The 16,611-nt window shown below is 39.1% G+C and overlaps 1 protein-coding gene across 1 annotated transcript in view; it reads right to left on the bottom strand.

The window, feature by feature from the left end:
• CDK6 (cyclin-dependent kinase 6) overlaps positions 1-15,206 on the bottom strand; it is a 128,281-nt gene extending 113,075 nt beyond the window's left edge. The window contains exon 1 of the mRNA XM_009330512.1: positions 14,974-15,206. Coding sequence (XP_009328787.1) covers positions 14,974-15,206 — 233 coding nt within the window. The remainder of the gene's footprint in view (positions 1-14,973) is intronic.
• Positions 15,207-16,611: the final 1,405 nt, after the last annotated feature.

Below are 16,611 nucleotides of genomic sequence, written 5' to 3'. Positions count from 1 at the left end.
AGGGAACACATTAAGGAAATGTACGATCTTAGATAGCAAAGATATGGCTGCATTAATTGCAAGGGAAAAAAAAGACACCGTAAAACCGTCAAGATAAGTTAAGTGATTTAGGAACCAAGGTCCCAAATTACAAAATAACCTAGGTATTTAAGATCGTCAGTACATTTGAGAACCATTTGTTGTCCAAAGTATCGCTTCTTGATGATTTTCACTTAGTATCCCAATGCCTAAATCATAAGAATATAGGATTGGAAGGAAAAAATTAGACTAGTTGCCTGCATTAATAAGCACCCATGCAACAGACATTATGAGGATGCGCAGATACCGCAGGCCACAAGATGCTTCCTACCATCCTGCACCAAATGCAGAGCTAGAACGAGAGCTACGGCCCTGGAGCTTTTCCTTATGGTGCATTTTAGTTTGAGAGCCTCACCGTCACCCCAGGTCCCTGCAGCAGTGGGATATTCATGAAATAAAACTCCTAAGTTATTCCAGGAAGCTGACCTCTACCATTTTACACAGGATATTAAATAGACCCCAGCTGTCTCCACTTAGAAGTGACTTAGTTCATATGTTTTATAAAGGTCCATTCAGCCGCTTTCTGAGTTATCACAGAACTGAAGTGACTTTCTGTGAAGAAAAAGTCAAACTTTCTGGTGATTTCCCTCACCTACTTTTCATGCAGGCATGTCTTGGTTTTCAAACATCACAACTGGCATCTATACGTTCTTAAATAAGAATCTGTGCCTGGATTATGAAAATATTTGACTGAGAAATAACTGTCTCAAGTCCATTTGGAAGAAACACACACAGCAGAGCACTTTTTTTTGCTAAATCCAGGAAGACACAGTAGTCTTCATTTCCATGAATGCCTCTGTACGCAAGCCCCTATGGTATATGACTGTTGATCTAAGCACAGTACAGTCCGCGTGATTTCACCCCAGAAGGCAGAGAGGTGACATGGATTTAGATTTTCCAAAGCACAAGAACACTTTTTCAGGCTTGTGAAAATGACAGTGATCAATATATTAGAAATGCCATGATAATCATGTCCATTCAGAAAATTTTAGTTAAATTATTTCAAGAACTCAACAGTCTTTCTAAGAAGAGTCTCCATTTGAAAGCTGACAAGATGATATTGCAATATTTTTGTATAAAGGATGTCCTCTGGGATGAATGAGTTCTGGAACTGAGTGAATAATGCAATTTAAAGATGGCAATTTCATGCTTGAGAGAAGAAAGATCTAAGTGACCTTAAATCTTACAAGATTTGAAAAATTAAAAAAAGGGTCAATATTAAAAGGGACACATAATCCCATCATCTAAATATTCCCTAAAGCCTTTAAAAATATGTATTTGTACTGCACACAGGAGGAAAAAAAGCCATCTGTTTAAAAAATTAGTTCTGCTGCTTTTAAATATTGACATCCCCTGTTCAATTGCCTGCTGCAGTGGACTGTGCCCCAGTTAGGTTAAGCCATTAGATGTTTACTCTTTTGGATATTGCCTGGGCTCTTTGCCAGTCACATTAGGCTTTATAATTTTCATTTACTCTTTCCAGAATACATTTAATAAAATTTACTATTTTATTATACTTAGGAGTGAGATGGCATTTCATTTCCAAGTTCCAATTTTCAATGTCATGTAACTTTTTAAAAACAATTAGCTTTTGGGATGGTTTTTTTCCTGGCTTGCCCTCATTTCCTTTCAATTTTTTCTTTTAACTTTAAAACAGAAAACTGTTCAGACATTTTTAAGGCACAGACTTTAAACTAATTGCAGTCCTACATGTCTAACAATCCTCATCCATGTTACAAAATAATAATTCTGAACTTCCTGGTATAAATGCAGTCAAATCTTGAAATTTTCATGGTTTTTCTTTTCCACTTATACACACACACACACACACACATATGTAATATGGATATCCAAACAGCTTAATAGAGCAGCTTATTTGCTTTACTACAGTTATATTGTCTTAGCGGTCACATAATAAAAAAAGCTGTTTTCAAGCTTTGTAAATCAAGTGATAAAAGAACTAGCTCCAACAGCCACTCAACATAAAAAATGATGGAGCAGAATCTGTTAGCATTATCGACTGATTTTAATTTTGCAGGCTGTTACCAAGCAATGTGGGCTGATGCATTTTGAGATTATGGAAAAATAGAACTTTAAATTTAAAAAAAATCATTCCAAGAGATAAAGGCATAGTACCACTGCTTTCCAAGCACTTAGGTCTTGGGTAATTCAGAGTGGAATATAAGACACCAGAATTTTCCAACTACTTGCAATTGTACAATCACGCAATTTGCTCGAAAGGAATTTGAGGCAATGAAACTATGTGTAGCATCAGACTTCTATCAGTAATGAGATAATTAGCCCACTTAGTGGCAAATCCTGTATGAGACCAGTATGGCAGAGTAAAGGGAAATGAGAAAAATACGCAAGAGAAACTACATCTGAGAAAGCTTTGAAAGGTGCCTTAAATCACTTGTAGGCTGCGTGACCGGCCATCTCCAACACACATCTTCAGCTACTCTTCCTCTTGTAGAACACCATTAACAAGTTTTGACCAAAATGGCTTCTGCTGGAGCTTAAAATTGGGTACACGGTAACCAGGCAATGCCCACCCATTCCAGCTACATCCTGTTCTCCTTAGTACTTTAATGCCAAGCACAAACTAGAAGCAGATTGTCTGAAGTCAGTACATTTCACAGAAACCTACACTCTATTAGGAAAAGTACATCATTTTTGCCAGCTGATAAAAAAAGTGTCTTCTACAAACCCTTACCAACAATCCATATACTATAGACTTTGGTAAAAAAAAAAGTTCCCCTATAATACTAACTTCTTATTCGATTACCTCCTCTAATTTCTCATAGTTCAAGTGCCCTCTGATTTCAATACTAGCTTTTTGTTCCCCCACCCCCAAAATAATTCCCTATTTGCTTTTTAAACTTCTCTGTACAAACTCCCTACTAGTGTTTCCACTTTCCACCTTCAAACTTGAACCGTACTGACTGGCATTAATCTCATCGAGCTGTAGCATTAGCCACCTGGGCTCTCTCTGCAGTCAAGAAGAGAGAGGAAGGTGTTTCCAGAGGGCAATTCATTCTGCTCCAGGGCGGGTACGGAAAGTGAGTGGGATGAATTATTCTCAGAAAGCACCTCCTCTCTCTGCACTCACTCTGGGGAGACTCTAAACAACTAGGATGGAGTACACTTTTAATATTCAGATGGTTAAAGTTAGATGTCTGCTCACAGACATCTTACAGTCCTGTTTTATTTTTTTATGCATGGCTATGTGTACCTTCTGTGCATCCATCATGATATACTGGAGCAGAGTCATAAAAGGGGTAGAGAAAGTTTGGTGTCTCCCTTTGGCATCCGCCACCCCTCCAGAGAGTTTGCGGAACACACACGTTTAAACTGTCCTGCTAGGACAGTCTGCTAGAACTCTCTCGCACCCAGGAAGAGGCTACAGATCCAAAGCAGCAGCAAGGATTTCCGGCGGCTGGACACAGCGTCGCACCAGGGGAAGGTGTATGTCCCAAGTGACAAAATGTATCGCTACAAATCTCTATTTAAGTACCTACCGTGTTAAATCTAAGCATTTTCATATCTTTCCTCTTGACTGTTGAATTTTTTATTACCTCCTGTTTCTTAATCTCTCTTTTCTAAAGCCTATTGTTACTACATCAAGTTTGGGAACCATCCCTTTCCCAAATATATCAGATTTAATTATTGTGGTCACTATGACTGTGTGTCTTGACTGTAAGAATTTCTTAAACCAGCTACTGCAAGTTACTTCAGGATACGCAGAGAGTGATCTCTCTTCCTTGTACTCCAGGAACAGCTGCTTCATCAACGGTGTCTGTAAGTTTTGTCTTTAAACCTTGTCTCATTTGTCCACTTTATTATGAACAGTGGTTGAAATTGTCCTTTATTACTGTTTTAGTGAACTTAGCTGACTTTCCAGTTTCTTCCAGAATTATAGGCTCAATATCCTTTCACTGATCTAGAGGATAGCAGAAGATTTAAATTTGCTTTTTATGACTTAAGTTTTGTTTCTGCAGAATATTCTTGTCCACTCCCAACTGTGGGTTATTGGAAACCAAGCAGTCTTTGAAATGTATTTTCTTACAGACATCAAAACACCCTATTGATTTGGGACATTCCAATATACTTAAAACGTGTTCTAAAAAGACTCTCTCATCAGTGTTATTCACCTATCTGGGTTTTATCTGTAGCCACAAATACCTTTCATTTTTAGTCAAATGGTTTACTTGACTCTTCTGTGCAACTCCTAACTATTCTTATGTTGTACTGCTGTAGTCTTCAGGTCCAGTCTCATTTCTGTTTGTATTTTTTTCAATACTGCATAAGGATTTGCTTTTGAAAAAACTGACATCTCTAAAAGATGTTTTAATCTGACCAAATAAGATTAAAAAGTAATAAAACCTTCTTGATTTCTTAAGAAGAGAGACAACATGAATAATAAGCAGCATAGAATTAAGTAATTCCAGGTAACTGTCTTTTTTTAAAATGATGTTACAAACGTAAAGGCAAGGTGATGAACGGGATTCCGTGCAATGAAGAGATACAGGTGCTCAGTTCTGCAGAACTACTAACTTGTCTGGGCCCTTCCAAGAATGCCAAATCTTTTCAGTTTAATGAGACATTTAATTCTGATTTTCAGTCTATAGTCACTGATTCAAACCAGTCTGGATAGGGGTATTATTGCTTTGATCAAAACTTGTTGCTCAGCGTTTTATAAAAAGCAGAGATGAACATTAAGGCAACAAATTGATTAGAGATGTCTGCAAGGAAACCACAGAGATCAGTGGGTAGGCCTATCTCCATTAACAATCTAGGAGGTTATCTAAGGATAAACAACACGCTAATTAAAAGTGTAGATGCTGCTCAAACTCTATGTTGTAAAGATCACAAATACAAAGAAAGCATGCTGTTAGATAAAATTAGCAAAACAAGATTCATCTTACAACCTACTTCCTACTAGAGAAAATTAATGCAGGTCATGAACTTTCACCATCCTGAAGAAACCTGGAAATCAATAATAAAGGTTCTAGTGCTGTGCTAGAGAATAACAAGTTAGACATAAACTTTCAATGCCGTACAGCAATCAGAAAGTCTCAAACTGTAGCTATAGAAGCATCTTCTCTTGAAGAAGGGAGGTGAACATAGCACTGAAGTGACCATGTCTGTGATGCACCATGGAGTTCGGGGGTAACCACAGCATTGTACAAATTGCTTAGGTGACAACATAGAGATAGACATCAAGTATTTCAGAGGGTCCATACTAAGGTAGAGAGGAATTATTTGTAGTGCTAAAAGGGAATGTAATTAGGAGGAGTGAAACTGGTCAACAGAAACTCTGAGTCCATATCAGTGAAAAACCTCCTAATGAGAGAACTGTTTTTATACCCCAGTTTGGTAAACTCAATAGTTGCAGCACCTAAAATCTGAATGGTAAAGTCTCAAATGTGCATGCTTGTTGGGACACCTCTGCACGGTCTGCCTGTCCTAATGCATTTTTGTTCATCTTAACATTAGGAATTTATGATTTGAACAAACAGAGCTGTTGTTTGAATCAGTGTAGCTCTATGGACTTTAACTTCACCAGCGGAAACCCAAGCCTTAAATTTACAACTGCATTCTTGGATTAGCTGGAAGATGCGGATGCAATTCCCCCGTTAGTACTGAGTGTTAGGCTGCTCACACAGATGAGCAGTTAACTGTGCATATTGGTTTTCAGAACATAATGCAAGAATAACCAGAAGATCTTCCTTCAACTGTAATCTTCTGGTTAAAACATTGTATATATGATGATCCACTACTGCAAAGTCAGAGCACCTAAATATCAGAACTGTCTTTTCTGGAGAATACCATCCGACTACAATTTATTGAAGGGCTGTCATTTATTATGAGACACATTGATATTCTAGACAGCCACAAGAGTTTTTCTAGGAAAAATGATTTGATCACCAGTGAGAGCAACTGAAAAGCAAAAATCATATATAATACATAATACTGTAAATCTGAAGAATCTAATTTCATATTTAATATGCAACATAAAAAAAATCACGATATATTTATATGATGAGGAAAGGGGTAGAAAGTCAAAGCTAGGAGAATGACAGAATGTGGGAATCTTATCAAGACTTGCTAAAAGGGATACAATGTTAAGATTGATACAATATATCTATGAGAAACCCACAATATTTCTATGTATGTGTTGGATTTTATTATAACTTTATTCAGAATGCTGTTGCTAGGGATGTTAAAGTTTGTTGTAAATAAAAGTCTTTCATATCCTATATCTGTTTTTAATATTATGGTTTTTTTTTAAATGTATGATTATGTATTTCTATGCATTAAAGGTTTCCAATTTTTTGTAGAAACACTCACAAGGAGTCCAATTTCTTGTCATAATGAGTGAAAGTTAAATGTGACATTCAATGACTTCACAGCCCTCTGTTTTTATGGGGAAGGAGCAGAGTGGGCAAAGTCCTCTAAGGTTGTTTCACTTCAGCAGTAGCTGTGTATCCAAACCAGAACTCCCCCAAACATCTAAGAACAGTCAGTACATTCCCAACTCCTACTGCCAAGTTAAAATGAAAACGGTCTTAGTTCAGAAATGATTGAGGTGGTTTGCTCTAATCAAATTAAACCAGCCAAATGTTCTTTTCAAAGGTAACTGTCTACTCTGCAGCTGTATGCAAAATACCGCATCAAATGTGAAAAAAAAAAAAAAAAAGAAATAGTGATAGAATTCTATCCTTACAGTACAGCCCTGGCTCCACAGATGAAGAGAAACAAAAGCACCAGTGCAGCTAGGAATTACATTCACAGAAAGCTCCTAGAAATATGCTAACTTAAGAAACAGTGAACAAAGTACTGAAATTTCCAGTTTATAATTAATTGATTTCAGGGAGAAGGGAATTCTCTGACATCGTTAAAAGAACAGACACCTTCAGTTATGGTGACCACACTTCAAATAGATATTAAAAGACCAGCCAAAGTTTCACATAAAAGGGAGAAAAAAATCACATAGGCTTTTCCATTCTCTGTCTCACTTCCTTTCTCCGTTTCCATCAAAACATGTAACATTCTGCACTGACTAATGTTGCAAAAGTCCAAACTCAATAGGTTTCATTTAAGCTCAGTATGATTCATCTGCACTAGAATTGAGTTTTCAATCATTAAATATGGGAAATTCCTGCAAAGATGAATTCATATGCGAGTTATTTGTTTATTTTCTTTTACTAAGAAGAGATCAGTCACCTGTTAATGATAATCCAGAGTGATAAGCAGTCAGTGTTCGTATGAATGCTTTTAAAACAGTATGGAACTTTTTGCTAAGTTTGTAAATTGTTTGCTAGGTATGTCATGGGAAATCTACCCCAGGGCAACTCTACCAATATCAGCAAATTGGCACATTCTAGTACACCCTGTATTTAGGTATCCAAAATCATCACCTGGTCCTAAAATTATGTGGGATGCTTCTTAGTCTAGAGACCCATCTTCTTCTAAAACCCTAAGAAGACATCTAAAGCATCATATGGAAGAGTTTCTTATTACTCATATAAAACATTCTTTGTTCCGTCTAAAGAAAACACAACTGTGGTGTTAGAGTTTTGAGGCCTGATTTTAAAAGGATTATTTAGCGGACTATTTCCTTGTGAACATTTTCTAAGGATGGAACAAATTTTCAAAGGCTAAGGGTAAATAAATAAATAGGAAAATGAATACAATAATTTGGATGCAATGAGGTATTTTGAAACAGTTCAGAAATCAACAGTCACATTTCCACTCTTTGATGATTGTCTCATCAAAAGTTTCCCAAATGGAGGTTTCCCAAATGGAAAATGTTAAAGTACATGATGGAAAAAACCACTCCTTGGAAAATTCTAAAGTGGTTTGTTTATTAAATACAAAGGCTTTATAGTTTAAAGGTATAGCTGTTAAATATTCATGCATGCACAATCTAAAATATTTTTCAGAATATAAGAAAAATATGTGAAGAACTGATATAGGAGGAGAAATTCCCTCTCTTTTGAATGAACTAACACAGCTTAGTTATATATGTGTATGGGCACAGTTATCTTTTGATAATTTGTTAGATCATTAAGAATCAACTTGTTCAGCAAAACCGGAAAACAACTAGATTTCATGCAAAGAGTAAAAAGCAAATGCTGTATATACAGCTGCAAAGTTTTGGAATGAACAACAACTTCTGTTTTATTTACGGTTATGAAACTTTATAAAATAATTTTAAAACTTCAGAAGTCAACAAAGACAAATAACCACTCTTGATGCCAAATTCATGTTACTGCTGTATCAGGATAGTTATATTATTTATTTTGCATGATTTATTTTAATTTTAATAGAAAAATTCTCCAGAAATAAGGCTTCAGTTAATGTAATGCATGAATAAGAATCAATGTCTCTGATTCATATTTTTATGTATATTGTCCCTGAACTCTATTCAGAAAAAGCGTTTTAAAATTCAGTGCATACTTAATATCATAGCTATTTCTGTTTGATAATGCACTTACATCTGTGCTAAACTTCAAACAATGACTTAAATCCCACTGAGTGTACCTGAGTGACTCCCTTAGCGCTTTGCTAAGTCACAGCCTGCAGCCTACTCTCTTTCAATCACCTGGAAAGCGAGCGCTTTCCTTCCCCCTGCTCTGTTCCGCACTTCAGCCGGCACTGAGGTACCATGAAGCAAACTGGAAAGTCCCAATTAATCTACCCCGGCCCCTGTTTGCTGGGGTGGAGCATCCACTGTCCTGTCCTTTTCGAGGCTCCGTTTTGAATCCTAGACCCCACTGCATTAACCCAGGGGATGCTGACGCTTTGCCTGGCAGTCACAGGCTGTCACCAGCAATGGTTGTGGTGAAATGAGTTGGTTTTCCATTCTGGGCAGGACCCAGCAAGACTAGATCTCTCCAGGAACAGCATAGACACAACCATCCACAGATTTAAAGAAGGAAGGGAGCACTGGACATAATCTAAAATGACTGACATTTACTCACACAAAGACTGGAAACATGTTTTTTGTAAAAAGCTTAGATTCAGAATAAGATAAAACACTTTTTGAAGAAAGCTTATACTCACTCCAGAAACTGAATTTCCTAAGGCTCAGAAGGCTATTCCATATTCAGTCCTTCCTTCCAGGCATGCTCTTATCTTGTCCTGTTTCTGGCAGACCATGTATTCAAACTAAATCATCACATCCATTACTAATAAACAATTCATATGGACAGGAAGAATATAACTTATTTTCCCTATACGTGCTTATTCTGTGTACTGTAGGGTTGCAAGCAGATGATGACAGACCAGCATTCACGTGCAGTCACTTCACAGTGTCCTCTGCCGACTTTACAAACTCCTCCAAATCCTACCTACTGCCAAACCCTGTTCAGTGTCAGCCACATCATTCCCCTTTGCTCTCTTGCCATGAGAGAAGCCATATTTCCAGGTAGGCAGTCCCCCCCTCCCCAAGACCTTTGCAGTGTTCCTCCTCGCAGTGGCTGGTCAGTGCAGGGACCATCTCCCTTCCCCTCCGACCACCACCGCTCTCCAGCCTGGAAATGCCTCTCTCCCACCAAGGCACTTCTTGGCTTCACATCTGCCTTGAAGACCATCCTGTTTGTGTTAGACTAAAACTGACTCTGAAGCTCATTCCGTTTTTCCTTCCCATTACTCACGCACCTCTTCTACCTCATCTGAGACTCATCTGCCACATTAATTCCTTTAACTTTGGCAAGTTTCAAGTTCAGTTTCTTCTGCTTCACTCCATCCCTGCATCTTATTTTACTCTCTCCGCGTGCAAGACAATCCCTGTACCTAGCAATGTAGAGGTAACCATTTCTTTCTCTCCAGGGGCCTGCCAGATGCCATATGAGTGGTGCTACGCAAAAATACATTGTATCACACAATACAGCACACTGCTGACCTGTAAGAATGATGTCACACACTCGAAGTTCAACATTAGCTTGGCGGAAAAAGGAAGTAAGGAAGTAAGCAGAATTCACTGGAGACAAACACCCCCTAGAACAGAAATGTTTCACTTGACGGGATGGAACATCTCAATGATTTTGAGAAGATCATCCTTTAAACTTACTAACGGTACAGTAATAAAGCCAGCAGCCAATATCAGCGTCACCACAAACTGGAAAGAGAAACAAAATTAGCTACTGCATTTTGAAATTCTTTTCCCTCTGTATGTTCCCATATCGTTTCAGTTTAACAAACAGAACAAAGCAAAACAACTACAAGTTCAAATTGCCTTGCAAAAGGTTAGCTAGGTATTGATGAGCTGCTACAGATATGTTCTGAATGCTCTCTCTATCAGGTTAAACAGGGAATTTTAAGACACTTCTAAAAAGACAACATCTATCTTACTATAACGCAATTTTAAGCACCAAGCCACTATACATTTCTGGGACCTTTGAGCAGAGTCAAGTGCTGGTCTTTATGTCAGGGCACATGGGGATGGGGGAGTCAAGCGCGCCCCAGCGTCTTCCCCCCCCACTCAGCTTGCCTTGCCAAGGGAATCAGTTGATGGGCTCCGTCAAGTACTCAAGTGCAAACCAAGAGATAACAGCACGGACCACTGGACTGCAAAAGCAGGGAAAAAGCAACATGACAGTGTTGCTGTACCACAGAGGGCAGTTTACAGTGTCATTTTTATTTCAGTGGATATAAAATAACATAAAACCTTGAACATGGCATAGTTGTGCAAATACTCATAATTACTGGCTTTCCCCCACGCTGATCCATGTACCAAAAAGACTGAGGAATAGAGTTACAATTCCAGCTCGGTGGATCATTCTGTTGAACCTAAGTCAACTAGCTGGGGCACCTACTCCACAAGTTGACAGGAAGGAGAGAACTAAGATTTTTAACTCCTTATTATATGGTAATGACGTCCTTGAATGGCAAGATTCCTGACACTTATCTTTGAAATAATAACCCAGATTAGATTATATTCTAATAGATTATATTCAATATAATTTTGGTTATCTTAAAACTGAAGACTTACCAACCCATGAAAATACTAAAAAAGTTGTATTTATCAAAAAAACTATGAGCCAGGAAGCAAAAATCCACACCTTTGCAGGTTTGCTCTATTTGCATAAGGTTGAACACTATTAAAACTGTTAAATATATATGTATGTTAGAAAACAAGCACGGCAAGAATTACAGTATTCTGCCTCGTATATCACCTTCCCAGAGTGCAAATTCACAGTCTGATGGATGATTAACATTAGGGGAAAATTATTCATCTGATTACCAGCAGAAGAGAGATAAAATGAACACAGTATATTGCTGAATTTAGCATTATAATCACAAGAAGGATTTTTACAGATATATTGCAGCAGGGAATACTCCCAGTTTTACACGCAGGAATTTCCTGAATCTAATATGTCATTTATTCCTGGCAAAGTCTGTCCTTTGTCTACATATATTTCATTTTTCCCAAACAGAACAGCACTAAGCTACATAAGTGCTGGACCAACTTTTGCCAGATTTGACTACTGTATATAGAAAAGCTTTAGTAAAGCGTAACAACTTACTATCTGAAAGGTGAACTAGAGAAGCGCCTTAATCATCCCACCAGTCACAAAGGACATTTCAAAGCCTACAACATACCCCATTTTAGAGCAATTCACAGTAAGATTTACTCTTGAAGATTCTATTTTTTACTTTGTTTTGTGAAGATAAATAGAATAGAGTAAAGTGTCCTGACGGAGGGGAACTCTATACAAGGGCAAATGTGAACAGGAGAGGATTTCAAGCACATAGCAATCATCCTTTTAACTGTAATTTTCCCCTGCCTTTCTGTATACTATTTTTGACAGTCTTACAAAATTTTAGATCAGTCCTCCAGGCCTTATTTCCATTGTAGTCAATAGTCCAGAGAGTTCCACTACCATCACTTTTCTGATGAAGATTAGACTTCTCTTCACTTCTTATCTTGCACCTCATTTTGCTTTATTCTGCAGTGAAGTCTTATCTAGCTTCATTATCTATCATTGTAAAAGCAACTGTGCTGCGAAAAATGCATCTCTTCATTGTAGGAATATGGAAACAATAAACTTGGAGAGAAGGAACGCGAAACAAAGCTCTCATAATTAGCAAGCAGTAGCATGGAAAAATTTGATAAATATTTTGTTTAAAATTATTCTATGCTATTTAGACATTTCTGCTTTATGGAGAAAATTCTCTTCCATCCCCAATGCCAAGCACTGGAAACCAGTTTTGGCTCTAAGCATTTCTCAGGATTTTAGAGGAAGGGAATCTACGACTGCTATGACAAACCTGGGCTGCAGCAGCAATGCTGGTCCTGCATCATGGCTCTGTGACCAACAACGCCATGGAGCTCCACCTCTGCCTAGCAAGTACAGGGGCTTTTCCTTACCAAACTGTTCTTCACGTTCAGCACCACTTCATGGAGACAGAGAAGCCCTGGACTGCTGAGCTCCTTACTGTACTCTCTGGAGATGCCCAGACCTACCATTTGAGTTCAGCGTGATGAGATGTGGCCTGTGATTTCTGCCATTGCCGTCAGCTGATGCCAGAGTACCACCGCCAAGCACAGGGCACATGCGGCTCATCTGCTTGAAGTCTGTCTAAATTTTGACTCACAGAATGACTGTCGGTTTGCATTGAGCGACTCATGGATCACACATGCCATTACTCAGAGGTAACAGATTCAACATTATATTTGCAGTTCTCACTTATTTCTCTGAGGCTAGTTGCCTGTAATATTCAGAAAAAGGCTAGACGTCCCCTCAAAATAAAAAAAATTTGATTTCGACTGTTTGTGTTGTTATCCCAGTGCTCTGAAAATGATGTACACTTTAATCCAGTATGTAGACAATGCATTTACCATTATTTTTATTTACTAGCCTGGCCATGATACCAGTTTCCAGAATGCATGCCCAAACAATGAACATTTTTGTGAGCATAATATGTTCAATAATTAAGTACAGCTAGGCCAGCTGCTTAAAAGTGCAGACCTTCTTTTACAGTATTTCCTTTTCTGAGTATATTTACATAATACAAAAATAGACCTTTAATTTCAATAAATTACAAATTCTTCTACCTTATTTTGTAACGGAACTGGGGCATGTAAATATTTTCAAATAATCTTTCATTATAAGGGTATGATTTCAGTCACTCCAAAGTGCTACTTACAGCTTCATCTGCTCTACAGATTAAAAGCATGCACAACAGAGGTGAGTTTTTAAATAGCATTCCTCCCATTTTAGAAGAGATAATGTTTGAAATTGCTTCTTATATTCCCCTGCCTGTTTGTGGAAAAAGGTGTGCAGCCGAGGTCCCAAGCATCCTGATACATCACAGCCCAACCCCTTGCATCTGAAATGCTGCTTATGGTAAAGGATACAGGCTTCACAACACCACTATAAGGACCTGGAACGCACTTTCAGAGATTTTTATATTGAAACTACATTCTCATATTGCTGGTTGAAATACTTACTGCTTGCAGAGAATGAATTTTCATTCAAACTTGTAAAAATATTTTAAGCTTCAATATATTTATGCAAATGCTATGTCGAGATTGCACTGCACTTAAACCCAAGCAAAACGAGCCTGCAGCTGCATGGTCAGTTCATCAAATAGCTCTTTGGAAAACAAGAATTTTATTTTTCATGATTTTGCTGAATTCAGGATTAGAAAGCCCTTAAAAAAACCTTTTACTTCATATGGAAAGATCTCAATTGCAGAAAATTCGTAAATATTGCTGTGTTGAATTATTCCCAAACAAGGTTTACAATTTTCAAATATGTAAATGTCTAAACCTGGACAACTAAATCCTCATTTACTCTCATAAATTATTGGGCTCGATTTCAGAGATTTTGAGAACTGTCAATTATCTCTACTGCCAAGGAAGAACTTTGTGTGCGCTCCTCTGTAAACCAAGCCACTTGATTTGGTGATCAAATACGACACGTTGTCCACACAAAGATGCCCCCACTTTTGAAATTTATTGACTAAGCCTCTGGCATTATACTAGGTGCCAGTCAAAACAATGGTTATTAACCAAATTGTGGATTTGCTTGATTAGCAATGGAAAAGTGTGAGACCGATGACGCGCACTCCGTTATCAGTATTTCAGAATACAAATACTTTGCCTATTCAGTTTAGACAGAAATGGGACTGTTGTATTATGCTGCCTTGAGATGAACAAAAATTAATTTATCTCTAGCTCTTCACTTTTGTATTTTAAATATTTAAATAATTAAATTAAATAATAAATTTAATATTAAATTAAATAATATTTAAATATTATTCTCTGTCTCACCTTTCCTCTTGCACCTACTATAAACCCCCCCATCTCAGACCCTAAAACAGAAGGATCAAACAGTATTCAACCATAAGGCCGCCTGCAAAGCTTGAAGTCTTAAGCTGTTGCTTCTCTTTAACACGATAATCTACAACTCTCTATAAAAGCATCTAAAAAGGTAGAACGCGCATTCCACTACCACTCTCATAATCTTTGCCATTTCGATAATGAATAGAGCTGCTAAAAATCAGCTGCAGCTGGCAGAACTAATACCTGAGACAAAACCAGGGAGATGTTGGGTTTTTTTCATTCTCTCATATGCCTGAGGAAATAGTGTATATATGGCTCCTTGCCCATCCACTCAAACACTTAAGTCACACACCTATGCCTCTGGAGATGGGTGTTTGTGTGTGTGGGAGGCAACGCACAGGGATGAGGTGAGGTCTGGCAGGCAGCACCATGGCCTGCTGAAACCTCAAACCACACTTCATGTACACAGTTTAGTGCTCACTTCATCCACAACCCCGAACTAGCGTCCAGTCCATTTATGTACCCAAACTTGCTTGCCCAATTCATGTACTAAAACCAGGACCCCGCTGATCGGGACGCCTGCCCCACTTCCTCACCTGACCACGTTGGGGTGCTCGAACGTCTCCAGGTGCCTCAAAACTGCCACCTCTCGGATGGTGGACAGCGGCATGCCCTCCTCACTGGTCTGCACCCGTACCCGCTTCAGCGCAACAAAGCGACCTCCGTTCTTCAAGTCTCGGGCTTTGAACACTTTCCCGTAGGCTCCTTCCCCAATCTCAGCCACACATTCATACTGCTGGTCAGCCAGGTTTGTGCTGTCCTTATCCATGCTGGCGCTGCTCCTCTTCCTCCCGTGCTCCAAGTGCCTCAGGGCAGCTCTTGGTCTCACTCGCTTTCTGAAAACCAGTACTTTGCTCGCGTTGCAGATACGCTGTGCACTTGGTACCTCTGCCAGAGGGGCAGTAGGAAGCTCTTGCCCTCCTGTTCTCGTTCCTCTTCGGTACGGGCCCCAATGTGCCTCCTTTTTCGGCCACCAGGAATTATCATACAGTCTTTAGGAGCATTGTCTGTGTAACGTCAATTAGATCTGGAGGACAAATCAAGCAAGAAAAGTGAGTTTAGTTTACTTCATTACTTTGCATCATCCAAAAACTGAGAAAATTAAGCTAATATAGCAGATAGCTACATGCAAAGCAAAAACGTGGTGCAAAGGAAGATGTGAACCACCAGGGTGACACACGTATCAACGTTCCTGCATGGATGACACAACACAACATAGTTATCATGGTCTGAACAGAAGGCTACAACACACGGCTACAGAGCAACCACGTGCTGTGGGATTCTCCTGAGCAATGGGCTGAATACGACAACCCTGCGAGACATGGATGATGGGGCTAGCAAAGCTAACTATGCATGTGTGAGAGGAAGTTATGTCCAGGAACTTATGTCAGGATTGCAGCACTCAAAGATTTCTTCGGTGCACATGGTGGGGTCTTGGAAGTATATCCCATGCTATATTACTGTTACTTATTTGTAAATGATAGCACCTGGAGGTTCCAGCCTTGATCTGCTCTCCCCTGTGCTAAGCCCTGCATGAACACATCGCAAGAGATAAGTTCCTGCCTCAAAGCGCCTGTGGGGAGGAGAAATATGTACATACTTAAATGACGATAATAATATGTTACCGAGCATTGTGTGCTAGAGGTAGATTCAGAAATGTACCCTAGCAAACTTAAGAACATGCAAGGGTTTTGGCCGCCGATACTGCTACCACTGGATGTCTGACTGGCAGTTCCTTTCAGGACAGCGTGATGAAAGATGGTCTTCAGGAACAGCATGCTCTGCAGTGTAGTGCATGAGGCCGGAGAGCAGAAGCGCTTCCTTCTGCATCCAGTTTCATCCACGCTTTCTGCAGGACTGTGGGCAAATCCTCTCCCCTCACAGAGCTCGACATCAATCCTCTCCTTCCCCCCTGCCCCTTTTTAAAATATAACGATATTGTGACCTCCGCGGCTGTAACCCTCTCCTACACTGCATTTTTACCGTGCTAGGATTAAAGTGTCCCAGATAGCTCAGTCGGGGATCCCCTAACTTGAATCCACACATAGAGCCAGAGGCATTTTTTACGTTTATGCTGATCTTACACCTTAGCTGCAGATGAAAAGAAGAGCAATCTGAAGGAAACCTGTGCCCGCTGCTCACCGCTTTTCCCCGGCTGCAGCCAGAGGCACCAC

Source organism: Pygoscelis adeliae, unplaced genomic scaffold (assembly GCF_000699105.1).
Source record: "Pygoscelis adeliae isolate BGI_AS28 unplaced genomic scaffold, ASM69910v1 Scaffold27, whole genome shotgun sequence".
NCBI classification, from domain to species: Eukaryota; Metazoa; Chordata; class Aves; order Sphenisciformes; family Spheniscidae; genus Pygoscelis; species Pygoscelis adeliae.
The sequence above is the reverse complement of the archived record's forward strand: the minus strand, read 5'-3'. Positions and strand labels throughout refer to the sequence as shown.